The following is a 27,756-nucleotide window of genomic DNA, read 5'->3' as shown; positions in this document are numbered from 1 at the left end:
AACACTATTCACACAGTATGAGCGAGAACCACATACACAAGCTCCAATCCAACCTTTTCCCGCCAAATTTTGTATCAACAATTTACTCAAAACTTATCAATTCAAAGGGGATTCCCTCTTAGTTATGAAATCGCGTAAAGCAAAATACATTGCAATCAATCAACAGTACAGTAATTTCACATTTGACATACATAGGACATATACGACAGACTAGACAGACTAGACGGACGCCAGCTGGTCATACATATACCTGCCTTCTAATCACTACCCCCACCATGGGATTTTAACGAACACCCTTAATTACGTCTTTAAACGTTATCGTAGCCAAATGTCCCCCCTCTGTGGGCTCTGGGTTCACGTTCCTTCTGGCCACTCTTTAAAGCGCAGGAACAAGGCGAATCTTTACGTTTTTTACTTCAGGTGCCCCCCTGATATCCTACGTTTTTATTTCTTATGATCGAGTCATTACTATATATATATATATATATATATATATATATATATATATATATATATATATATATATATATATATATATATATATATATATATATATATATATATATATATATATATATATATATATATATATACACATACATACAGTCTTCTCTACTTCTAACTATTTTATTGTTTCTCCACCACCCTCCGTCACCTTTCCCTTACTGGCTCTAATGCCTACACAACTTTTGCCAAAGTAACAAGTTTTATTGCTTTACTCACCAATCGCATCGTTTCCTCTCTGGAACTTCGTGATCACCGCCTCTTCCTCTTCCTGCTTTAAGGTTTTCGTCCGATCCGCTGCCTGTGGGAATGAGAAGGGTTATGCTTGGAAAGGCGGGTTCCTTCAGACCCACTGCAGATTTTTTGAAACTTTACTCTATCATTGTCCACGGGAAGCTTCTCAGTCTACTCAGCCGGAATGGCGAAAGGACTCGTGATCTTACCGAAGGCCCAGAGTTATTTTGTGCCTTCGGTCTAAGGGTGTCTTACACTATATCAATCGATAATCTATAATCGATGGCCGTAACCATCCTCTGCTACCAAGTGTTCACGAGGAGAGGAATTCGCTGACGGGCCCATTGGTCAGCACTCACCCTCTAGAACTTGTATGACAAGATAGCTGCACCATGTGAGGACAGGGGGTGCAGGATTCACTTACTCCGACACGACTCAATAACGAGGACTCAGTAGTTTGGCAAAGGGAAGTCCGTTTAATGATACATACATCACACAGGGAAACAAATGGGAAATCAGCTATAGTGCGATCACCGGTCTCGCTCCGACTTCCATGAACTTTGGTAGAACAGCAATTCTTATAGGCTTACATCGTCATCTCTGACATCTAATTTCTATAACAAATCATCATGCAATATAATTGGTTAGGAAAGGTAACTTAAGTATAGGTGCCATATCTGTATAGAACTCTTATCGAGTGGGCGTCTATGCCCATCCCTCTACAACACATGTGATTGACGCCACTATGCGTACAACGTCTCATTGGTTACAGTGTCTATAGGACCCTAGATTACATGGTCCACTGTGATTGGGCAAGTTACACCCCTAAACATAAATCTCCACTTTAATTAGCAGCATGCAGAATAGGCACCCAGGTGCCTAGTGCCCCAAGATTCACCCTTCCATCAATCAGTGTTTTAGGGCTATGTGTCAATTAGTTGGCTGGGTATGGCTTCGGAACTGTAGCCTCTTATCAGGAAAAGTTATGGCATCCTCGGGTTCTGGATGACATCAGGCGGTGGTACCTCTTCGCGCCTGGCTGGTCACGTGTTGTTTCACCGTGAATCTGCTTCAGTTTCTAGCCTTTTGTGCATTTAATTCTGTGTCAGCCTAGCCACCTGCATAGGCCTCTCTTATCCTGACCTTCACAGACAGGCTGGTATGCTCTGTAGTTGGAGTCTCGTGAGCTCATGCTCTCCTCCCCCTTCTCTGGTTGACCTCGATTTCCCAAGCATGAGCCGCTCTTTGCTGAGTTTCGATCCCGCTCCTTCTCCTGCCTTTGGCTGGGTTTCGAAACTTAGCCTGTCAGGCCTCTGGCCGCCTGGGTACCTTTCTGCTTTTACAAAATGGAGTCGCACTTGTATAATGTGCCTTATTGAGGTAGTTATATGGTTGGTGCTCGCCACTCTATCTTATACTAAGCATTGCAGGCAGTATCGATTTCTTAGCATTTTGTGTTTCAAGCCTATTTACACACGTTGAACAGGACGGTTGCTTCCATCTTGTCTCATAGCACCTTTTCCTTACATTTTAACAGTCTCTTCTCTGCGTACATTCCATTCAATTTCGTAGTAACTCGCACTGGCGTGTTCTCTTCGATAGCTGCTCTTGTTCATTCTCGGATCTGTTCAGGCCCTTATGTCATTTCCACTGGCCTTCCATTAAGGCTTTTGGGGTCTCTTCGTGGACCGTGTGTAGGTACTCCTCATTTCGTATCAGAGGCTGGTATGGCTGTCTAATAGGGTACCGTGCTGCCCAGGGTTGTCTGATTATGGTTGCTTCAACCGGTATGGATCTTCTGATGTATACTGGGCAGAGTCCTAGTGCAGTTCTTTGTAGGTTGTTTGCTCTTCATACGTCACGTGCCTTGGCGAGTTCCTTCCTGGTAGCTAGAAATGGGGGGGCAGGTCATGTCTGGAACCTCCTTTACAAAGTTCCAATCAGGTCCGTCGGCAGCTCCAGCAGCCCAGTGCGGCCCGGGCTCCACAGCCGCGGGCAGCGAGGGAGAGGAAAGAGCGGCGAGGAGCTGCCCAGGGTGGAACGCAGGGGAGCCACCCCTCCCCCGCCCACAGCTCCAGCACCACCAGCGAGGCCGCAGCTGGCACCTCTCCCTGTCCGCGCCACTCGACCCGCCCGCATCCGAGAAGCTTAACCCAGCGGGTGCCGCACTATTTGAGCAGTTATCCAGCGATCCGCTGTGGGAGAACGGGTCCCAAAAGTGAAGGATATTATCAGGATATAGAGGCCACGGCCGGAGCATCTCAGGCAGCAGCTATCTCGAGTAGCCGCGCAACAGGGCCCCCCCCAGGGCCTGGTCATTTCTGACCTTTGCCAAGTTGTGGCGGGCCTCTTTCTGTGCTACTCCATTGCTACTTTGCAGGGGATCAGGGTGGGGTACTTGCATAGGTGTATTTGTGGAGAGCAGGGTTTAGGATGCTGATGCTGGGGGTAGGCTAGGAGGGGACAGAATGGTTATATTGGGGTTTGCTACTCAGTGAGGACACACTATGGGAGGGGCTGTGGGTTGGCTCCCTTGGGGCTGGCCCGATGGGTCTTCTCCTACAGCTCTACTCATTGCTCCTGCATTTGGCTACAAGGCCTGGCGGGGGCACTGAGAAGGGGTGGGAAGCAGGGGGTGTTTGGTTGCACACAGTGTTGGGGAGGTTGTTTGCAGGGAGGGTTTGGGTGGCTCAGGGGGTTTGTTGGATTTTGGTTAGTCTGTCATATACTTGTGGGTCTTGGTATAGGTTACATGTGCGGTAGGACCGGAGATGTGAAAACAGGAATTGAACCATGGTTGCACTCATCGTACTCAGTTGGAATGTCAGAATATTAATGGACATTTGTACCGCGCACTGTCACCACCAGAGTGGTCCCCTGGCGTTCTGTCGGCTCTGAAAGAGGGAGGGGGCTGGGGGTTGAGTTAGTGGGAATAAGTTGGAAAAGTGCAAGAGAGCAGTGATTTGTTGTTGGCAGCCTCAGAATGTTAAATAATGTGGTGAAAAGGGACAAGATCTCATATCTTATCAGATGTAAGGTGGAGGTGGCAGTGTTGCAGGAGACTCATTTGATGCACAGGAGCCGAGGGAGCTGGGGATACACTGTAAGGGCAGAGTGACTGATACAACCTTCACCTTCTCATCCTATTGCAGGGGGGTATTGGTATAGATTAGGGACACATCGAGGCTGCAGATTACTCACAAGTGGGTAGATAAGGTTAGGAGATATGTAGCTATGGAGGGGGTTGTGCGGGGCACCCCATTTTCCTTTAAGGGACATACACTCTCAATGTGGTCCAGGTGGAGTTCTTTCAGCAGATGCAGGACCTCATAGTGGGACCCAGAACGGCGTGTATTCTCTGGCTTGGGGATTTTAATTGTGTGTTAGACTGCACGAGGGATGTAGAAAGTGTCACTGCTAGACCACAGGGCTCTGTGACTAATGCTTTATCACAGGTCGTTACTGAATTGTGCCTACGGGACACATGGCGGGTGTTGCACGGCGAGGCATGCAGTTATTCCTATTTCTCGGTGGTACATGAATCTTACATACTCAATTATGCTCTTGTGGGCGAGGAGGGGTTTGGCCCGATTTCTTCGGCAGAGTTGCTCGACAGAACTCTGCCAGTTCACACGCCGCTATTGTTGGGGCTGGCTAGGAAAATTATACAATCAGATGTCGCTCGATGGCACCATTCAGACATCGCTGGGGACAAGTTTAGGAGGATTGTGGAGGTTAATTGGGGATCCACAGCACATAGGTTTACGGAATGGGAAGCACTGAATGCATTTATCCGGGGAGTCTGCATCTCGGCGAGGGTCGGGTGTGTAGGGTCCTAATGGAAGAAGTGAGGGGCCTCGAGCTGAAGGTAACCTCATTGAAACAGGAATTGGCATGGGGGGGGGGGAAACAAAAACTGAGGCTGATGTACAGAGTGATCCCCACGGTGTGGCTATCCGGAGTCTGGCCGGAGAGCACAGGGAAAAGGCTAGATCTCACAGTATGCACAGTAGATTAGGGTGGATTCCTAAAGCAAAGCTAGCATACAACAGAAGCAGGGTACATACCAAACTGATCTGATTTGAGACATGTATTCCTAGGAACTGCAGGAGCTGGCTGTAAGTAAAGAGACAGAGAGAAAGCAAAGACAATAAAATATACTCACAACACGTATTTATCAAAATAAAGGGTGTACTGGAATATGATAAGGGGTCTCCATGGATTAGGGAAAGCCCTTGGGATCAGTACCAGCAGATTACACTTAACCGTCATAAAGCAGCGTCATGAGTTAGGCATGCCAAAGAGACTGTTGTACTCCATGTAAGGGTAAAACTGAATTCCATATACTGAGGCAGGTAAGCCTTCAATGGACTAGGCGAAGCCAACAAAAGTCTTTCTCCTATCTGATCTGAATGGAGACCAACACAGGGGTCACACTGTAAACGGATACAGAGCAGAGGAAAAACAATAGAACAAAATGTAATACATGTGTAAAGCAGTGTTGAAAGAAATAGCCAGGTACAGGACAGGATAGAGCAACAAAGTACAAAGCAGAGACTGGAATATTAGAATACACAAGGCAAAGGACTCAGACAAGATAGGTCACTGCCAAAACAGCGAATAAGAGGTGTTCAGGAAATTCAGAGTACTTAAGAACCAGCACTAGAACTATGGACTAAAGTCTGGTAATATTGCAGGCAAGGAACAAACAGGAAAACTTCAAGAGACTGGGATTGCAGAGAGAAAGAGAAAATCCAGGCAGAAACAGAACGGGTTTGAAGCAGAAATTATTACAGAAAACCACAAAAGATATCAGCAAATAACTGAATGTCTTTAAGAGAAAAACAGGGCAAGGTTTCAGAAGTCAAACGCTGAAAATCAAGGAAACGGTTCAAAAACAGGCAGACTGCAAAAGCAGACTGGAAAGGTGCTACAAAGCAGCAACACGAAACAGGAGTCAAAAGGCAAAATCAGGATATTCAGAAAAGGTTCAAAAGCAGGAACTCCCATTGGAAGCAGTTGACTGAACAACTGCTTCTGTTCAAAGTGAGCGTATAACGGTCCTCCCAGACAACAGCCCATCAGGGTGGAGCTGATTGCAGTCTCAGGCAGCTGTGCTCAATTAAGCTCAGTCCCTGCTTCAGTTGCCTGCAGCAGTGGATTGTAATTAAAGTCTCTTTAGCTCTCGGCAGCCAAGCCTGCAGTGGCTTGGAACAGGTGCATGCAATCAGCACCTCTACAGCTCTTAGTAGCTTGCTGCAAACAAATGTACTTAGTATGCCTCCTCCAGCCCTCTGCCTCTTGGACAGCATACATGTACCAGAATGCATCTGCTGGTTTAACACAAAACTCGGAATGGAAGATGAAGTCAGATTAGTCCAAAACCGCAGCAGTAAAATCAAGTAAATGGAGGCAGTTTGTAGGTTTTAAGTGCGCAATTATGCCATAAACAGAGTCTCTGAATGCATGCATGTACAGTGCTGGGTGGCAGGTGGATAGGATCCTGACAGCGGCTGGACGCACACATATATGCTGAATATGATGCTAAGCAGCACTCTGATGGGGACAAGGCTGCTAAATGATTGGTCTGGTTTGTGAGGAAGGAGCGTGCTCAGCATGCATGCAAAGGAGTATGGGATCTGAATGGGATACTGGTCACGGTCAAAGAGGGTATATGGGCAGTGTTTCAGGAATTCTATACTTCTCTGTATGCCGAGGGGGACGGTTTTGACACACTTCTCGCGGAGCAGTCGAAAGAGTTGGCGGTTCTTCGCGAAGTCACAGAGGAATAGACGGTGCAGCTGGGAAAGATATTGACGCTCATGAGGTAGTGGGGCGATCGAAGGATTATGCCTGGGAAAAACGTCAGTCACTGATGGGATTACAGTGGAGATATATAGGGCATATAAGGAACTGTTGGTACATAAGCTCCTGGAAGTCTCCCGGGAGGCCAAGGAGCGTGTCTAGCTCTCAGAATCAACGTAGGAGGCACTGCTAATGATCCTGCGGAAAGAGGGGCCTAAAGAGGGGAGAGATGTAAGAGATTGTGCTTTGTACCAGCCTCTGTCAATTATAAACGTAGATGTTTAAATCATGTGTAAACACGGGGAGGGCATTATCGAGAATAGGGGAATCAATACAATTTTGGAAAGAACTACCACTTTCCCTGATGGGTAGAGTGGCACCCTTTAAAATGGTGATCCTACCGAGATTGCTTTACTTCTTTGCCAATATACCATACGTGGCAAAAAAAATCTTCTTTAAAATGCTGGACAATAAAGCGGGGGAATTATTGTGAATATGGGCAGAAGAAGGGTATCCTTAACAATACAACGGAGACCTAGAGTGGAAGGTGGGCTGGGCCTACCTGATTACGAGAAATATTTTATAGCAGCACAGCTAAAGTCTGTACTAGAATGGGGAAAACCAGGGGGTGGGGGGGTGGACTCTGAAGGGACTGGTGGGGAGCCTGCACTGCATCGGAAGGGGGTTGAGTTGTTATGGAACCCTATGGGGACTACAATTGTATTTGAGGCAGTTAGGGAAACATGGAAGAAGTATACCCGGAAGAAAGGACCCGAACGATTATATGATGGCTATTTACCCTGGGGGCTTGACCAGAAACTATGGCAGGCAATTGAGAGCGCAGGGTTACAGAGGCTGCAAGATAAAGGAAGTGAGGTGGTGGGGGGATTTATTTCAAGGAGGGAAATTACTGACATTTGCAGAATGGTGCAAAAATTATGAGTTGCAAGGGGATTATTTTTGCCGTGCGGAGCAGTAGTCCGTACACTGGCGGAAAAGTGGAACGGATTTCCGGAGGAACCAGAAACAAGCCCACTATTATGGGTACTATTGGAGGTAAAGCAAAGATCTCACGCATTTATAAAGCCATACAGGAAGAGGAACCAAAAGGGGAATTAAAGGTGAAAGAGAAATGGGAGGTGGATATGGGGTACCTGGTACCGGAAAAGGAATGGGTGGGACTCTGGTAGCTGGTCCAGAAGGTGTTGCCAAACACCCGATTTCAACTGGTCCAATTTAACATTATGCACAGAACATATACCACCTAACCAGATTACGGGTGATGAATGATGGGCTGACGGATGAATGCCCTAGATGCGGCAGAGGCCCAGCGGGGTTCTGGCACATGATATGGGACTGTGGAATCATAGCAGCATACTGAAGCAAAGTAATTGATTGGGTGAATGAGTTGTTGGGGACAACATTGGAATGTAACCTGAGAATATGCATTAGGGGATTCCTGCCGGAAGGAAAGAGACACAGAGTATGGAATAAGCCGATACGGTTCCTACTGATAATAGCCAAACGCTGAGTGGCTATTACATGGAAACACCCACAGGGTCCGGCAATTACAATATGGCAGGCAGACGCCCGCAGATGGGGGATGGCTGAACTGGTGACACTACAAGGAGCTGAAGTAGAGGGGGAGGAAGTAACAGTATATTGGGGTCAACTGTTAAATGACCTATCAAAGTCCAATGACCTGAAACTGCCATGAGACGATAACTGAGGGAATGGTATGGAGCGGAGCGTAGGGGATGGGAAAGGGAACATATGACAAGTTAAGGGGGATTCCTGGTGGGAAGGAAGACATGAAGTGCCGATTATTAAGAGGTAGAGGAGAAGTCGGAGGAGGTCTTGTTGGTTGAACTAAGAATAAGAATAAAGGGGCGAGGGAAATGTTGAACCTATTGTTCTTTCTGTTTATTACTAAGAAAAACGCAAATAAAAAGGGTTTTAAAAAAAAAGAAATCATGTGCAAGGGTCACCTGACACCGGTTATGCAGGGGCTGGTACATCCGGACTAAACAAGTTTCATACCAGGAAGGTCTACATCGCACAATTTGATACAGCTGTTCCTGATCCTGGATAAGTACAGGCCGACGTCGGAGAAGGTGGCAAGTCTGGATATAAAGCATTTGACACGGTTGCCTGGGACTTTCAGTGGATGGTGAGGAGTAAGATGGGGCAGTGTGTCCAATTTACGGAATGGGTAAGACTCCCATATGGGGAATCCACTTCAAGAGTACAGGTCAACGGGGTGATGTCTTGTCCATGGCCGGTGCGGTCAGGCACTTGTCAGAGTTGTCTGTTGTCTCTTGTGAACTTCGCACCGATTATCGAGCCATTGACAAGGATTGTTCGGAAGAGGTATGAAACTGTGGGGCTACAGTCGGTGGGGTGAGACATTGTATCTCCCTATATGCCGACTACGTGCTTATGTACCAGACCCGGTGAATACTTTAGGACCGAGTTGGACATTAATAAATCCAAGTCCGGTCTTCATACGTTACCTACTGACGTGGGCAGTGAGTTGACGCAGTTTGGGATGGAGATCCCCAAAGGAGGATTCTGATATTTGGGTATAATGATAAGCATCGACTGGATGTACCAACAGAATGTTGATACAGTGATGGTGGCCTTTAACAAGTTAGCTGACTTCTGGGTTAAATGTCCCATTTCTCTGGTGGGGCGTGTAGCACAAGATGATTGTGCTGCCAAAACGGCTGCATGTTTCAAGTGATGCCTATGGTTGTACTGACAGCCTGCTTTCAGGCTCTACATGTAATGTCTAGATCAGTGTGGAAAGGAGGGGTCCCGAGGATAGCGCTGAGTACTTTGCAGTTGCCAGCTGATAAGTGGAGAATTGGGGCGCCGGTCCTCAGATCTTATTACTGGGCATCAGTGCTGCAGCACATAGTGGATGGATTTGTTCTCCAAATTTTATACAAAAGGGGATGCCTGCACTATAATTCCTGGTCCCTCAGGCAAATAAGCAAACGAGATAAGGGGGTGGACCAGTGAATAAATGATGACAAGTCCGACTAACTCAGTACATTACATATACATTTTATTTCATCAGTACAAAAATATATGTGCGATATTTATTGGGATACTAATGCATATCCTTTGCATAAAACTAAACATATTACAAATAATCAGGCTCATACCCAAAGTCTCCAACATTCATTCACATAAGACTCGCGCAGAATAGCAATCACTTTCCTTCTTTTATGTGTAAACAGAACTTTATATTACACATCTCGTAAAATAAATATCGCACATATATTTTTGTACTGATGAAATAAAAGGTTCTAAGTGATCCGACCGCAGCTGAATTTGCCGTGGCCGGAACATTTGCATGAGAAAGGTGCGAACTACCAAAGGTTTGCACCCTTCTCATAAGAACAGACATACATACTCGCACCCACACACACACCCCACCCCACCCACAACACACCCCCGAGTTCCTGTGGCGCCAGTTCCCTTTCAATTCCGTGATCGGGAACCAGCGCCACAGGGTCCTTTTTTGTTTCTTTTTTTTTTTTAACGGAAGGATGTGGGGTGTCCCCGGCAACCCCTGCTTACTATACTATAAAGTATAGTGAGCTCAGCAATGCGGGAGACACCCCCGCATTCCCCGTTTTTTTTTTTAACGGAAGGCTGCTGCATGAAGATTGGCTCACAGATTAGATTATGGCTGAGTCTGCACCTTTCAGGCTGATGAAACACCTTGGGGGGGGGGGGAGGAGACACAGGGATTTAAGGCAGCTAGTGACACCGATTGGTACTATTGTTCGGGCATGGCAGACAGCTACCAAGATACCTGGACAGAAATGTCAGTTTACGGTAGATATTCCCCTGACATGCAGCAGATTGGGACATGTGCTTCAGTGGAAGGGGGTGTACTATTGAGCGAATGGAACATGGGGGATTGATCAGGGACATCTATAAAAGGAGGATAAGGCCATGACCTTCCTGGAATTCAAGGCGGCCCACCAGAGGGTTCAGCTTAATTTTTTGGAATTTGCAACTCTTATGGCATGGGTGAGAGCGGCATGGGAAGAGTTCCCAGACAGACCCCATACTCATGAGAGGATTGTGATGTTGGTGAGACTGGCAGGAATTCATCTGAGCTATCTACAGCGGATAGGGCAGAATTAGATGTCAAGGCGACAAGCTGGAGGATTAAGTGGGAGAGGGATATAGAGGAACAACTCTCGGATGAGAAATGGAGCAGGGCTCTAATGCTTGCGAAGCAGGTCTCAAAGAATGCATGCTTCCAATGGATACAGTACAAGATTGTGAGGCAGGCTTATGTCATTCCAGTTAGGTTAGCCAATATGGCACGAGGTGTGGCTCCATCTTGTTGGAGATGTCAAGGAACGACGGGGACGTGATCGGCTGAAGGGGTCTGTGAAGAGATGTTTGACATAGTCAATGTTCGGATCCAGCTCACGGTGAAGCAGTGTATTCTGGGAAGGGGAGACCAGGTAGGGCTATTTCAAGAGTGGTAGCGCTGGGGCTTATACTTGCAGAAATGGGGATTGCCATGGTCTGGAAGGCAAAACCTGGACTCAAGGTGGCTGAGTGGAGTAGGGCAATGTGCAAGTGGGTGCGGGCACAAATGGATGTTGCCTCACTGAAGGGTCCACTAGGGGATGGAGGGGAGGTCTGGGACGGATTGGAAGCACGATTGGATTTCCATCCACCTTAGATTCCCAGAAGACCGTGATGAAGGGTTCGGGGGAGGGAAGCCGTGACTATTCATGAGGATTGGGCAGGGGCTGTACATGGGAAAGGGATGCAAGTTATAAAAGCCGGTTCCAGGAACAAGTCTACTGGGGGCTTGTATATGTGGGGACGAGTCCCCCACATCTGATTAATTGTATTGATATCATGATGTTCTGCACAGGCCAAGTTGTAACAAGACCAAGTGATGTTTATTTTTTTTTTAATTTAAAGTTGTTTATTAGTTTGATTAACAAACTTTTTACATCATAAAAGATTTTTTTTCCTAATCATTAGCAATACATTAATATCGCATAAAAAACAGTAAAGTGCATAATTTGAATTCCATATACAAATTAAAATATTTTTGAAAGACAAGATTCATTTTTTCGCTGCTATGTTTGTTAAGTGAATAATTCATTATTATAGAATAATATTTACATTCTTCTTAGCTAATTCCATGACCAGTCTCTCAAGAAATATGCACAGTGTAAGAATTGTTTTAAATGAATATCCCCACATAAATTTCTTCCAGCACCATTGCCTGGCTTCTTGAGTCATACCCAAGGCATTTGGACCAATGAGATAATATCTCAGAGCTTCAAAGTGAGCCCAATAGATGGTTAGATGTTTTAAATTTTCCACACAGATATTTCCCTCGCAAAATCTACACCAGGGGATCTGGTTCATTGGAGTTTGCTTGTTCCAAGTAATAGTTTTTTCAAAAGGTATGTAGTTGGTTGAGCTTAAATCTCAAGTATAAATTGCGATACATATTAGCCGGGAATTTTACCAAATAGGCTCTACGAGGTATTCCAAGCGTGGCGAATTTGGCTGCTTCCGAGTACAATTTTTTTGAATGCATATCATTCAGTGTTATTAGCCAATCATGCACATATAATCGTTTCTTCACAAAAACCGAACGATATTCAAGATCTATTGGATTTAAGCCACATTCATCAAGTTTATTGATCATGAGAGTAGAAAAAGTGACCAACGAAGTAGGCGCTTGATTCTTTGGCATACATAAGATGAAGGCAGCATGGCATTAACAGCTAGAAGGGCCCCACAGGGCCCATGACCGTAAGACAGTTATGAGACAAGGCAGGTAACTAATGCTAACAGTGATACTGATATACTCCCACCAGCGGATTTCAGTGAGCATCAAGCCATTTACCCCATATTTTTTCGAATTTGCGGGGGCAGCCCCGTACGTTATAGATCCGGCGCTCTGAAGCTGCGCACCAGTCCTGCTCGTTACTCCAGCGGTTCAGGCACAGTGGTTCGACAGAGCCCCATTCAGCCGCAATAAGTCTATTGCCTGCCCCCAACCACATTTAGCCGCAATAAGTCTTTTGCCTGCCCCCAATGCAATCGCCAGAAACATTTTTTCATATTTTGACAGGTCTACTTGACCCCAGATGCCAAAGAGTACCATTTTGGGTACCAAAGAGTACCATCGCTAGGGCAGCAGAGATCGTGTTAATACAGTTCTCCCAGAAGGCCTGTAACACCCGACAGTCCCATATCATATGGTAGAAGGTGGCAGGCTCAGTTTTGCATCCAACACATGTCCCGTCTTCTAGTCCCCCCCCCATCTGGCCATTGCAGTACGTGAGTGGTATGAGCGGTGAAGGATTCTCAATTGTATTAGTTTAGATTCTATACCAATTTCTCTGGGGGACATTAATGCATCAACCCAGTCTTCAGGTTCCAGTTGACCTACATTTCTCTCCCACTTTGCTTTGAGCCCGTCTAGCTGTGTAGCCCTGAAGGAGTTAAGGGCCTGATAGAGAGTGGAGGTGACCTTAGAGGAGATGAGTTGCAGGAAGATATTGGTCTCAATGGGAGAGCAGGGGGTATGTTTGTCGTGTCAGGGAATTGGGTGTAGATGGCGTGGGCCAGCTGCGCATGTCGAAACCGGTCCATGGGTGTCCGGTCGAATTGCTCTTGCATGGTCTCAAAACCCAGGAGGCAACCCCCTTGTATCACATGCAATAGTGTTTGTATCCCTTTTGCGCGCCAGTGACCAAAAGAGCCCATTTTCACTATTTCCAGGAGGAGCGCGTTGTGCCATATGGGTTGTGATAGTGTTGGTTTTCCTTTCCAGCCGATTAGTTTGTGTGCATCCCGCCAGGCACGACGAATATGGTGGGTCATTTTGGGCAGCGTCGGGAGCTGGTTGTGGGTGGCGTACAGGATCTGCAGCGGGGTTAGCGGGGGCATGATCTCCAGTTCAATGTGGTAGTGTGGGGTCTGCGTGTATCCAGTTGTTTACTACCCCTATCTGTGTCGCAAGGTAATAGGTGCGTATGCAGGGTTAACCGATGCCTCCCTCCCATACCGATCTCTGGAGTGTGTCAAGGGCGATCCTGGATTGTTTCCTACCCCATAGCAGCGTGTGCAGGTTTTTGTCAATGAGTGCGAAGGTTTCTCGGAGGATAAGGAATGGGGCATTCTGGAGAACATTCAACAGTCTGGGGAGGGTCATCATCTTGAATAGCGCGGCTCTACCCATTAGCGATAGGGGGAGTGATTGTCAGTGAGGGGTGCCTCTGTTGAACCGCTCAATTACTGGATGTAGGTTAAGTTGGAGGAACCCTTTGAGTGTCGGGTCAAGCCGTATACCCAAGTATTTAAATTCCTTAAAAGAGACATGGTATGGGCAGGTCTCTGGGATCGCAGACTCGCCACCCTGAATCGGGAAGAAAATGGTTTTGGCTTCATTGACATTTAGGCCTGCAAAGCTCTGATATTCCCTAAGAATAAGGGAGACAGCCGGGCATGAAGTGCTCGGGTTACTGAGGTATATGAGGAGGTCATCCGCATAGAGCGATAGGCAGTCCTCTCCCCCTCCCGGCCAACCGAAACCGGTCCAGTTGGTATTAGCTCTAAGCTCAATTGCAAGTGGTTCAATGGCTAGGAGGAAGAGAAGTGCGGACAGCGGGCATCCCTGCCTCGTACCTCAACCCAAGGGAAATGATTTAGAGGACCTGCCGTTCACCCTCACCGTGGCCTCCGGGGATGCAAGAGAAGTTTAACCCATGATATAAATGTTTGCCCCAGGTTCATCCTAGCCATGATCGCCCACAGAGCACCCCACCCCACAGAGTCGAATGCCTTTTCAAAGTCCACCGCCAGGAGGGCTAGTGGGGCTGGTATTTCTTTGGCTCTACTCAGCGCCAATTGGGCTCTGCGTAAGTTCATGCGAGTGGATTTATTGGGCATGAATCCACATTGGTCTGGGTGGACGAGGGTCTCTATCACCTGCAGTAGTCTGTTGGCAAGTGTTCTGGCGAGGACCTTGGCTTCGCCGTTGATCAGGGATATGGGACCATAGGAGGCACATTCCTCCGGGGGTTTCCCAGGCTTGTGTATGACTACTATGCATGCCTTCCTGAGGTCTGGGGGGAGTGCTCCTAGTTCTTTGCTACGTAGGAACATGCGGTGCATGTGGGTAGATAGTGTGCCACCGAGGTATTTCCATGTTTCTGTTGGGAACCCATTGGGACCCAGAGTTTTCCCGGGTTGGAGCTGTGCAAGCGCCTCTTGCACCTCGGTGTCAGTGATTTCAGTGTTCAGGCGATCCGATTGGCGCTGTGAGAGTTTTGGGATCTCAATCCGGTCAAGGTAGCGTGAGGGTTCAACTGGCAAGCTCCCAGTGGGTGGGGTATAGAGATTTTTGTAGTAGGCGGCGAATGCTTCAACAATGTCAGAGTCATCTGTCAGCAGTGTTTCATCCGGAGATTTAATGGCCCATACGTGTCCCCTGCTTTGTTCGCGTCTCTCTAACCAGGCCAGGGTCTTATTTGCTTTGTCACCCCGTTCATAAATTTGGCTCCGGACTAGTTAATGGGCTGTTCATGCATTATCTAGAGACAGGTTGCTAAGGGTGTCTTGTGCTGTGCACAGCGCCTCTTTTGCCTCTTGGTTGCTGTGTTCTAGGATTTGCCGTTCACACTCCAAGACTTGTGCTTCTACTTCTCTGATCTTTTGGACTTGTTGTTGGTGGGCGGAAACTGCCGAGATAGCTCCCCCCGGAGGACAGTCTTGTACGCCTCCCAGATCGAGATTGGGTAGTCCACTGAGCCTTCGTTGAGTTCGAAATATTCTGTTGTCTTTTTTTCCAGCTCCCCCACAATTTCAGGAAGACGTAGTTGGTATGTGTTCAGGCGGCAGTTACGATCTGGATGTCGGCAGGAATTCTTCATAGTTAGAAGGAGCAGAGAGTGGTCCGAGATTCCCCTTGCGAGGAATTCAGCATCGAGAAGTCTGATTTATGCTGCGGGGGATAAAGGCATAATCAATCCTGGAGAGCAATTTGTGGACGCCCGAAAAAAAGGAAAAACCAGCCTTGTCGTTATGAAGTGAGCGCCATGTGTACGTCAGCCCCAGGGCTTCGGCGAACATGGCGAGTGGTGTGGAGGCGGGGCGGCTTCCAGATCTCCTATGAGATCTATCGACTGCGGTGTCCATCACTTCCTTGAAGTCCCCACCAATCACCCATATATCGGCATCTTCTTCCAGGAGCAAACTCCGTAATTCAGAGAGCAGTTCTTTCGTAAGCGTGGGGGGGAGGGGCATAGATTGCTGCCAGGCCCCATTTCTCGCCCCAGATGTCAGCAAGTATCAGTACATAGCAGCCACAGAGGTCAGCTTTGACCTTCCTAACCTGCAGGGGGACTCACTTGTGGACGAGTATCATGGTGCCCCTGGCACCTTTCATGAATCCGGCATAGTAGGTATGCGAGTAGTTGGATCTTTTGAAAAAGTTGGTGCTCGTGCCTATCAAGTATGTTTCATTTAGGAGGGCAATGTCTGGCGAGTGCCGGGTAAGGTACTGGAGCACCAATCTTCGCTTTATGCTGGAGTCGAGGCCGTTAACATTCCAGGACAGTATGGTTACCTTGTTGGAGTTCCTTCTATCTGCGTGAGTCTCTTGTTGGGGCATCTGGAAGGATCAGTGGCAGTTGTGCGTTTTCCAGAGGCGTGTAGCGATTTCCTTTCAGGGGAGGCGTCCGGGGGTCGCCTCGTAGTGGTGTGCCTGCTGACTGGATGATAATTGCGTCAACGGTCCTGGCCATAGACATTGCTTGATTTCCTTGCCAGCATTTGTCAGCTTCGAGCTTTCCTGTCCCATGATTCTGTTTCCTTAGATTCCCAAAACTCCCCCCATCCTGTACTTCCCCCCCCGCCCCCAACATTAAACTTATAACTCGGTAAACTTCCTCGGGATAACCCGGACTGTGATAGCGCCTGCGCCGCATTAGGAGCGGCTGCCACTAGGTGAGCGCTCCCATGTAATTATGTTGCAGATTAGTCCCCATATTGTGTGGGGGTCCCTGTCTTGTCGTCGTCTGCATTGGTCGGAGATCGAGGGGACGAGGGCCGCCCGGACCAGGGCCTCTATATGGGCGGTCCGGTGGTGTGCGCCTCACTCTGAAATCCGTGAGAACTTGGGTTTCAAGCCAGTCCCATGCATCTTTGGGATTGTAGAATAGATGAGTGGTGCCCTCATAGTGGACTTTGAGCGATGCCGGGAAGATTAAGGCATATTTGATAGAGAGCGACTGGAGTTTCCTCTTGACCGAGTCAAATGATTGGCGGGCCTTTTGGACTTCCTTGGTGTAATCGGGGTAGAACCCGACCCTGTAGCCGTTATATGTGATCGGGCCAGAGGCCCTTGCCATTTGTAGGATCGCATCTTGGTCGCAGTAATTCAGCAGGCGTGCGATTATCGTTCTAGGCAGGGCGCCCGGGGTAGGTTGGCCGGTGGGGACTCTGTGTGCTCTTTCTATGGAGAAGAATTTGGACAATTTTTTGGGGGCAAAGACATGAGCAAGCCAATCTTCAAGGAAAAGTTCAGCGCTGGGGCCTTCCTCCTTCTCCGGTATCCCGAGGATCCTGAGGTTATTGTACCGTGCTCTCCCCTCACTGTCCTCAGCACGGTATTCCAGTTGAGCAACTTTTTGGGTAATCACAGTGAGTTGTTGCTCCAGTCGGTGCACAGCGTCTTCTGTGTCCGAAACTCTTTGTTCCGCCTCACCAACCCTGGCCGACAGGTTGCGGTGGTCCTGGCGTATAAGGGACACCTCAGTGGATAGGCCACCTATTTTGAGTTCCAATGATGTTCCCAATCGCTCTCATGAGGTCCGTCAAGGAGACTGGTGGGGGTCATGGGGCTCGTCGCTGGCCCCTTCTTCTGGGGGCTGAGTTTCGCGGCGGGAGGAGTCCCCAAAGTGTAGAGGTCCATTTTGCTTTGTAGAGTTTGCCGCTTAGACTTTTCTTTTCCCATGCTGTGGTTGATCAGCCCCGTATGATGGGGGTCCGGGTGCTTCACGTTGTCAACCAAGGGATGAATGTAGAGTTTGGGAAAGGGCTAGCGTGAGCCAGGCGGGCGTGTAGAAGCAACGCAGGGGCCCGTCGTGTGTCCGTGCGAGGGCTGCGCCAAGAACAGAAGAGCGTGGCCTCTGTGGGTATTGGTCTCTTTTCCTGGGCCATTGGGCATGAGTGGAGTGGAAGGCAAATCCTGCGCTGGGAAGAGCTCGTAGCAGGTCCCCACGAGGGTTGTTCTGGCACGTTTCCCCCTGGATTGCAGTCGCTGCTCAGCAGGTGTGTGGGGGGGAGAAATTCCAAGGGTCCCCCGTGCACGGGGGGGTGGTCCAAACAGATGCGCAGATAAGTGTCTCTCACTCCCTCACTCGCACTCAGGGCCACTGCGCCTAGGTCTCATTGGGGGTGCCGGTGTTTCATGCACTGGTATGCTGCTGGCCAGTCACTTTCTCTGTCCCTTATGGTCCGTTGGTTGCGTGGTCTACGCAGCAGGTTTGAGCTGTATCGGGGGGCCTTGAGGGGGAGACAGGGTTAAACCCCCACGCTGCCTGCACACGTACCTTATTATAAATGAGTCTGTCGGCAGCGTATTTTCAATCCGCGGGGAGCGCAGCACACGGTCCTCCTTGTCCTGCTGCAGCTCGACCCCGGGCGCTGCCGTCTCGCTGATGGGGGGGGGGGGGAAGAGGGCAGACAGTGTGGGCCCGATCCGCGGGCAGATATGCAGGCGGGCCTCTGAGTTACAGAACTCCGCCCGTCCACAGCGCCGACGAGGCCAGGAGAGGTGCCGTAATGAATGGCTCCAATTGCGGCTGCTTTGCGTCACGCCCACCGTAGGCTCTCCAGTGCCGGGCCAATGAAGGAGACCGCAGTGGGTCTCCGGTGGTGTCTGTAGGGCGCCGCTGGGTCTTGGAGGCGGGTTGGCCCTGTATGCCGGCACGCCTTCTCGAAGAGGATTCCCCATGTTCGCCGTGTTGTGGAGGGGGGTGGGCGCTGCGGCTGTGCCTCAACGACCGCGGCTCGTCCGTCTGCAGGATTCGGGCAGAATCTCGTGTCTCCTGCTCCGTTTTTCCTCAGGGTTGCGGGCACTGCTTCTCCGCTACATCCAAAGCCCGCAGACTGCAGCTGGGGTGGGATTATTACACAATGAGGGAAGTTATTGCAGGATAATTGTAGCGGCCGCCAGGAGCAGAGATGATTAGGTCTGCATGCGTCACGCGCGCATGCGCAGTCAGGCGCTTGATTCTTAATCATAATTAAGAATTCCCAGTAGAGCGGATTGGTGCGGTGGGAACAACATTTTTCCATAGTTCGTTAGCTGTCGCTAATGTAATCTCGCTGATAGTGCTGAGATACATAGCTCCTGTCGCAATATACAATTTGGTAGGGAGTTCAGTAATCTCAGTGTAGATTTCCATAATTGACCTTGGATTTGGCAAGGATCGTGTCAATGTTACACAAACATAAATCAAGCCCATACAATAAAACGGCTTCTACTTTCAACATATAAAATTGCAAGAGTGGTACTATTGAAAATTTGCAATATTTCATGAATACGATACGCATCTGTGTCATCAAAAAAGCTTTTTTTTGTGTCTAGGTTTAATAGTCTCCTTCAAGAAAAAATTGGCTATCACATCATATCCCAAGTATCTCATGTTCAGGTTAATAGGCATTGGAATAGAGTTTATGGACCATTTCATTGTAGAGATTCTCTTTTTCATGTTTTTTAATATGAAGATACTTGATTTCTCTACATTACATGTTAAATTATGTTTATACAAGTATTCGGCAAATATTGCAAGCTTTTTTTGTAAGCCATATGGTGTACGATCAAAGATTAGCACATCATCCGCAAATGCAATCCATTGAATCCGCAAATGTCCCAATCTTGCACGATAGGTGATCTCTGTTTTCCAAATTTGCTCGATATCAGCAAGGTAGAGATTAAACCGGGTAGCCGCCAAGTTGAACTCAGGTTTAACCCCCACCTCAGTTGGAATAGGCTTTGTTGTTGAGCCAGATTTGTTGATACGCACCAACTATGAAGTGCCTTGGAGTAATTTAGCCAAGATCTCAATTAGGCAATGCGGTATCCCCTTTGCATCAAGTTTTTCCCAAAGTAAGTTCCTAATCACGCAATCAAATGCTGCGGATAAGTCAACGGATGCCATATATAGGGCACCCGTAGTTGGGATTTTCGTTTGAGCAATTAAGTGTGCTAAAACAGTTGCATTCAACGAAGTTCCCATTCTGGCCCGAAAGCCAATCTGGAATAGTGAAAGAATGTCAAGACGCTTTACAATCTCTTTTAGTTGCTGTAGTAGTAAAACAGCAAAGGTCTTTGCACTCGCATCAATCAATGCAATGGGACGAAAATTACCAGGATTTGTTCTGGCACCTTTCTTATGTATGGGAACTATGACAGATTGCTACCATGAAGGTGGAATACAAGGCGATTGAATGATTTCATCAAATTGAAGTTTCAGCATCGGGGCCCATAATTGCATTTTCTTTAATTACACACGGAGGAATACAATCCGGGCCGGGTGCTCCTGATTTGTTTAGCTTTCCAAAGGCCCATGTAATATCCTCTAGAGACCAACACTTAAATTCATTTACTGAATAATGATTCACTTTAGCTGATACTTCCACAAATCTTTCATGTAATGCAAATTTATCCTTTAAGAATTGGGTCTATGTTTCTGCACTGATGTTAGAAGATCAACCTTTCTTGAATCTTCATTACCCCTTAAGAGTGCCCAAGTAGATTGCCTGTCATTAGCACACAGTGATGCGATCATTTTTTGATTTGTAGAGTGATGAAGATAAATTCTATCGTTTTTTGTATTATTGTAGTATTTTATTGTAGTATTTGTTAATTACTTTCCTTTTTATAATTTGGTATTCATAAATAATTTGGTATTCATAAATTAGGTAATCTCATTTTGGATAAGTGCACAATATTGCCGGTCAAGTGGCACAGCGAGTGGAGTGCTCGCTTTGACATCTGTGCAGAGCTTGCTAATGCAGGTTCGAATCCCGGCAGGGCCAAACTCAGCCTTTCATCCTTCCGAGGTCGATAAATGAGCACCACACACCGTAAGCAGCGCTCAGATACCTGAGGGTTCGTAGTGCTATATAAATGCCAAATTATTATTATTATTATTATTGTCATTTTTTTGTTTTTTCAGAATTTTAATTCTCATGGCAAGTGAATCAACAACAGCAGCCTGTGGTTGTTCTTTTGATTTAAGCAAGACCAAGTAAATAAGTGCTGTTGTAATGATGGTTGCATTTTGTAGTGCTTTTATCGCCCCTTTAGTGGTTATGCCACTACAATTCATGCAGTTCAGCGCTAGCATTTTAATAATTGAATTTAGCTTACTGCACGTTTTCACATTCCATCTTAATGATGCACCTGGACGATCTGCCAAGATAAATGTACTAAGTGGATCGTGTACCAAGGTTGTGATAATTAGCTGAATTTCTGAGTATAGAATACAATGATCACTTAATTGAATCATAGCAGTATCTACTCCCGTACAACTTGAGGAGAATTCCACTGATACTGCAATATAGCCAATGCATGATTTTCTGTTATTGCGAGACCATGTATATGGATTCTCTTTTGAGAGAAAGGGAAGTAAAACCATATTCCAACGCTCGAAGAAGAGCTGAAAGAGTATACCTCTTTTTCTATTCATCAATGATTGATTTTGGAGCAATGTTTTCAATTCAGTAAGGGGAACTTGAAGACAATTAGAATTAAAGTCATCCCCCAAGATTACTTTTACATTAGGCCATTTACAAAAGACCTTGTCAAACAGAATATCAAGCTCATTAAACAATTTAGATATTGCGGTAACTAGAAGATTGTAATACAATGAAACTATTAATACATAGTTTGTTTTACATATTCCTAAGTCAATTAAAATTGCCATAAAGGAATACGTTGACCATGTCAGTACCAGAGTGGAAGCTAGCACAGTGTTTACTAAAATGGTGATTCCACCCGATGGTCTGCCTTTTGAAGATCGCGTAGCAAGAGTGGAATACGCAACAAATCCGGTAATTTCTAATTGCTTAACAGCCATTGTTTCTTGACATAACACTATGTCTACAATTTCGTGAGGGGCATAAATAGCTGCACACATTTTTAGATTTTTTTGCTCCGCATGAGTTTCATGACATTACTCGTAGGAGCTCTTTGCTACTATGAGTGTTCATTTTTTATTGAGTCCTTTTGAGACCCCAATAAGACTGATAACCAAGTCCAATCTTTGGAGACAGCAGAAATTGCAACCAATTGAGTCAGAACTGCAGCCTCCGAAGAATGGAAACTATTAGGTGGTGTTAATTGGTTATTTGTCTTCAATACAATGGGCAGAGCAGTTTCGTTGAAGATTTTTGCTTCTTCAATCGTTTGGATTTGGGTAATAGATAATCCTAACGTTTTTAGCTTTCTTCTATGATTCCATATTAGTTCCACAATTATTGGGGATTGCAGTTCAAATACCATCCTATGATTTCTTATAGATGGAAGCGTAATCCAAATAATATCACTAGATACCAGAGTTCTTAAGGCTGGAATCTTTTTAAAGGTCTGCAACATGAATGATCTATTTAGATCTTGATCTCCATTTATTTCCGTTGCACTAATCCAAACCAGAATACTTGATGTGGGTAGATCATGCATAGATTGATCCATAGTTTCCACCGTTATGTGGGATTCTTTGATCATGGGTTCATCCTCAAATTTTTGAACAGGCACATTTCCTTGAGATAGAGGTTTCATGTCATTTGAGGAAAGAGCAAGAACCTCCATGCTCTTTAAAATCTAATTGTTTTCAGGATACACTCAAACTAATTTTTGTAATGGCTCATGTCGTTGGTCAGCAGAGTCCAGCGTGTTAATTTTACATTCTGACTCTGCGACTAAATTGAGTTGAACAAGGTTCCTCCTGGAATTTCACTACCCGACTCGCGTGCTCCAATGGAACTTTCTGATCTAGATTTGCTTGTTCAGTAGTTTTTTTTATTAGGAATTGGTTTCTAGAATGCTGAGAGCAGAGATTGTTGTGAAGAGGATAATGAAGCTGAAAATTCTTTTTGTTTATCCATAACTGATTTTTCTATCGCCGACATCTGCTTTTTTCATTAGCAGCGGCCAAGTTTGATTGTAGCTGTAAAGCTAGTTGACTTTCAAGTGAAAGCTCCTCCACATTAATCCCCAAATCGATGTTTAGCTGGGCAGGGGAGATTTTGGTTTTTGTCTCAGTTAGTAGCAATTTGCCATTAGCTTTTTGCTCAGCATTAGTTTGTTGTTTTTGGTTTTTTTTTTTTGGTTTTGATTTTTTTCTTGTGTTTCCAGTGATTTCGCATTACGTAAATTCAATCTATTGATTGCACATACGTGCAATCTTTTTTGTTTGCGTGAAATTAATTGTTTTTGGCCTCCATGATCAGAGGACTCCTTTAGTTGTGGGGGGTCCAAGTTTGCGCCTGCCTTCGTACTCTGTTTATTATTTCAATTAATTCAGATGGACTGTCAGGAGTTACAGCAAGCTCTTTGTTCGAATCTTTCATTGAAGATTCCAAATCATTTGGCTGGTTAAAGAAAAGTATCTAATCTATTTTTTCTTCATGATCAGCTACCATTTGGCATAACTGTGCATGCGTATAGATTTGGATACATTCTACGTTTCTTGATGCATTGAGAGTCTGAGCGCAAGTCGAGGGAAATCCATAAATTGGACTACTCACATTCTTTTTTGGAATGTCCCGAGTCTCGGTTGGTTCGCTCTCCGTTTGTGATGCGGTTGTCACAATGATCATAAGAGGAATATTTGGAGAGTGACAACCTTTTTGTTTTTTGTAGTTATCAGCAAATATGTAACCCTCCAGTTTATTAAGTTTTGAGGAAATATCAAGAAGTGCTGTTTTTATATCACGGAGCTCATAATGGGTATAATCATGCCCTTTGTCAAGGAGATTCAAAATCCTGGACATTACGGGATATGATGGTTCAAAGATTTGGAGATCCTCAACCTCGAAGGTTGGCTTTTGTTGAAAGTTCAAATTGGTCTCAACATTCAGAGATCTAGGTAGAGTGAAATGTTGAGATTCAGGAGATGAGCATATTACCCCCCTCTTTAATTTGGGCCGACTCTTCATTATATGAGTCAACTGTCACCTGTTTGTTAGGTGAGGTTTCTGGGTCAACATAGGGTGCGTCAGTTTCTAGTACTGGTATACGTGGAACATCACGATGAATGTGTACTTTATGTTTACCAATTGGACGTACTGTGACTGGCGTTGATGGGCCATCAGAGAGGATCATACGTTTTTCTGGCTCCATTAGTACTGCAGGTGCTAAGATCGAGATATCAGAGGGTGGGCCTGTATTGATGTCTTCAAAGCTACCTAAGTCGTGGTTAATCTCGGGATCTGGCACACTTAGAAAGCTTCTCCTCGTGTTAGAGGTTATAGTGGGCTTATCATGCATAACTTGAGTCAAGTTCAGTGTATTTACCTGATCATTGGCCATACCCTTAGAGGGTCCATACATTGAGTCTAGTTTGGCCATTGTTAGGTCAATGTTTCGTTTTTTTGGAATGATTATTGTCTCCTTAAGACCACTGCGTAGCCGGGAGGACATGTTATTTTATCCAAGATGCAAAAGTTTTAGGTTTTAAGTATTCAGCAATAAAGTCACATAAGATTAGCTCATGTGTTTTCCTAGCTATAAATCAATAAGTCCTGCTGTTAGAATAAATGCTTGTTAAATCACTATTTTTGCTAAATAACACACCTTATAGAAAACAAAGTCTCAGCAAGATAATGCCCCAAGTCTCCTTTGCCCGCCACTCGAGCCGTTCCTTGTAGCACTGCTATTAGTGAGTTCAATTATCACAAGCTTATTTCATCCGCTTAAATGGGTACACAAAGTATATGCATTCAAAATTATTGAATAAGCAAACGCTAAATCCCCATGGGTCAAGAACGGAACCACCACCTAGCGCGAACAGCAAACAGTTCTTATCTAGTATTTGACGGTGCGCATGCGCGGTGCGCTGGTAGGGGTGTTTATGAAGACCCAGTAAGAGGCGTTAGCCAAGCCACAAGGCGGAGCTTCCTGACCGGAAATACCTTAAACAAAACACAAAAAAGTGTGTTTAAGTTTCCAGCGTGATATTAATCACGTAACAACACAATACAAGTGTCACAATGTCACAGCTGTCAACAAGTAATTTGGCACAATGGCAGCGTAATTGACACACTAAGACAATAATGGGCACACACAACGTGAAGTCCACCCCTGGTTCCGGGTCTAGTGCGCACCCAGTAATTGTGCGAAGAGTTATTAACCCGCACCTTGTTCCTGTAAAGTCAGGCAATCACGGTGTTACAGCTCGAGACGTTCTCCGGGCGGCGAGCGTTCGAACAGCCTCGAATTTTGAAAGGAACTTCTCCGCAGTAATTCAGTAGAAGGTTGGGGAAAACACAGCAAACAGTACTTATCTAGTACTTGACGGTGCGCGGGTAGGTGTGTTTATGAAGACCCAGGAAGAGGCGTTAACCAAGCCATGAGGCGGAGCTTCCTGACCGGAAATACCTTGTTCCTGTAAAGTCAGGCAATCCACAGAGTTACAGGACGGCGAGCGTTCGAACAGCCTCGAATTTTGAAAGGAACTTCTCTGCAGTAATTCAGTAGAAGGTTAGGGCAAACACAGCAAACAGTACTTATCTAGTACTTGACGGTGATGTTTATGTAATGCGTGGTATGATGAAAATGACAAATACACGTTCAACAAAAATCATAGATAATCTCAAAGACTATGTTATGTACTAATATCCTTGTTTTCCATAGAAGGAAGAGGATGGAATATCTCCTGCATGTCTATGCCCGTAACAGCTCCTCCCCACCTACATAGCCCACGTGATTAGAGGGGAGGTGAGAGGCAAAGTGAACTGGGATCATTACTGAGTGGGAGAATGGGCTCACTGTCAATCAATGCTAGCTTGCTAGGGGATAAATACATAATGGCAAAGATAATCATTTTACTTTTATATTCTATACAACTTCAATACACAATCCAAGACTTGTTTTGGAATAAATATAACAAGTAAATAAAAACAAATATTACCATACAATAAACCAAACCGATCTGACATTACAAGTCGCCTCTAAAAATGGGCGTGGCAACATCAGGCGGCCATATAGCGTTTGGTGGGACTGCAAGTCCGGTTTTACATTAAGCAAAGGTCGGCGAGTGGGCAAGATGCATTTCTGCTCCAACGGGATGTGGTGAGCGAATCATCCTTACACCTTATTTAATATTATGTACAACCAAATGCCCATAAAAATTAACAAAGCAAAAACGAAAGTAATGATCTTCCACACAAAAAACTAGAAACAGCAGTAAACAATATATCAATAAGAAACACACAAACATACAATGGCATGTACGTACCATGTAATCGTCTTTAGTGCCTCATGACATGTCTCACAAGCCATGAAAGCACTACATTAAAAAGTATTACAGACACAGTATCTCCTTCAGCTCACCCATAAAACTATGGCTAACACATTTTGAGTCCATGAGTAGGTTCATTCATATGGAAGACTGTGTCAAGTTGGAAAAGACACCAAAAGAAAATATGAACCTACTATTCTGGCAAAAGATGCTTTCAATCCACAGAAAAACAACCAACACTGCATGCAGAGCATAATTGAGGAGACACTCCTCGCTAGCAGACATAGAGTCAATCGATATAGTTTTGGATACATCTCAAAGAAAGAGAAGCTCGAGCATATTAATTTGTGTAACAAATAAACCAATTGCTCGACAAAACACAACAGGCAAAAACCCAGAAAACGAACTTCTACAAACCCCGTCTAATGAACACTATATATACTCCACTGGAAAGATCGGCTAATTACTTGGAATGAAATGTTGTAGCGTACTGAAGAGAGGATACATACATACATACAATGTTGCAGAATACCTCCTAAAAAAAGAAAATTATCAAACTGACCAATATGAGCGATCACAGACTAGATATCTGACACAAGCAGACGGACTAATTTGGAAGCCTGAGGAAGACAGAATATGTAATCAGTACAACATGGAATTTAGCAAGTATGCGATAGAAACTATACTTTTGAGCTTAGGCAATTAAAGCAGTATTGTGTTGCATTGTTTGCTCTTTTTTATGTGGGCTGCTGCCACTGACTCACCTGCCTGCCCTGAGCCCGGCACTGCCCCGTGCAGCGCCGCCTCCCCAGGCCTGGGCTCTCCGAGAGGAGACACTGGTGGAAAAGTTTCATCTGCGAGCCCAAGAAACTCTCGAGGGAGCTCTTGAGCAGCAGCAGGCAGTGCCCTGCTTTCACCCAATTTTTGTAATCGGCGTTGTTCAGGCGCAGCGCCAACTCGGACAGCACCATGACCAGCGACGCCAGGTAAGGCTGGCTTCTTCTTTGAATACACAGAGTACAGCCTAACTGCTGTTCACTTCCTGCTGACAAATCTCGCACTTCATAACACACAAACCTAACAATGGCTGGCTGAAGGAACCCAATGCTGTCTGCGAGCACAAGCCCAACACCTGCACAATGACGAGCTGCAGTCACAAAACGAAACTGCTGCTAGCGAGCCAAACAGCGGGGCTGTTCCTGCCTCCGGGGCTGTACGCTGCTGGTCACAAACTACAAACCCCAATCTATAAAAAAGTAAAGCGAAAACACGCCCAACCCAGATAATGACACTACAAGGCTACAAAGTAAAAAGGCCACCAATAGCTCTTCAGATTTTGCCGTTTCGATCAATTTTAAAAAGAATGTCTTTATTAATTTTTTAAAACATATAACAGTTGCAATATTTCGGCATACATGATCACATACTTCGCAAATGCAAAATGAAACTTAACCTTTTGACTTCCACCCCCCCATCCACAACTAAGTATAATCTTCCCACATTTATTTCACATTTTGCGACACATTCGGCTCGGCTTCATCCTGTGTGGTTTGGGCATTCTCTATGGTACCCTGGTTAAACAATGTTACTGTTAGGGCAATCCACTGCATTATGTCTGTTCCGAGTTCCTGTTTTTGCTCCCCCAGTCTCTTCTCCAACACCCCTGTTT

General features: G+C 45.9%; 1 protein-coding gene across 1 annotated transcript in view; it reads right to left on the bottom strand.

Moving 5' to 3' along the window:
- C7PHXorf38 (chromosome 7p CXorf38 homolog) overlaps positions 1–27,313 on the bottom strand; it is an 807,084-nt gene extending 779,771 nt beyond the window's left edge. Inside the window, exon 1 of the mRNA XM_069636539.1 lies at positions 26,852–27,313. Coding sequence (XP_069492640.1) covers positions 26,852–27,058 — 207 coding nt within the window. The 5' untranslated portion in view covers positions 27,059–27,313. The remainder of the gene's footprint in view (positions 1–26,851) is intronic.
- Between the last annotated feature and the right edge of the window lie 443 nt (positions 27,314–27,756).

Source organism: Ambystoma mexicanum, chromosome 7p (assembly GCF_040938575.1).
Source record: "Ambystoma mexicanum isolate Mex_15411 chromosome 7p, UKY_AmexF1_1, whole genome shotgun sequence".
NCBI classification, from domain to species: domain Eukaryota; kingdom Metazoa; phylum Chordata; class Amphibia; order Caudata; family Ambystomatidae; genus Ambystoma; species Ambystoma mexicanum.
This window is presented reverse-complemented; position numbering and strand designations above follow the sequence as displayed.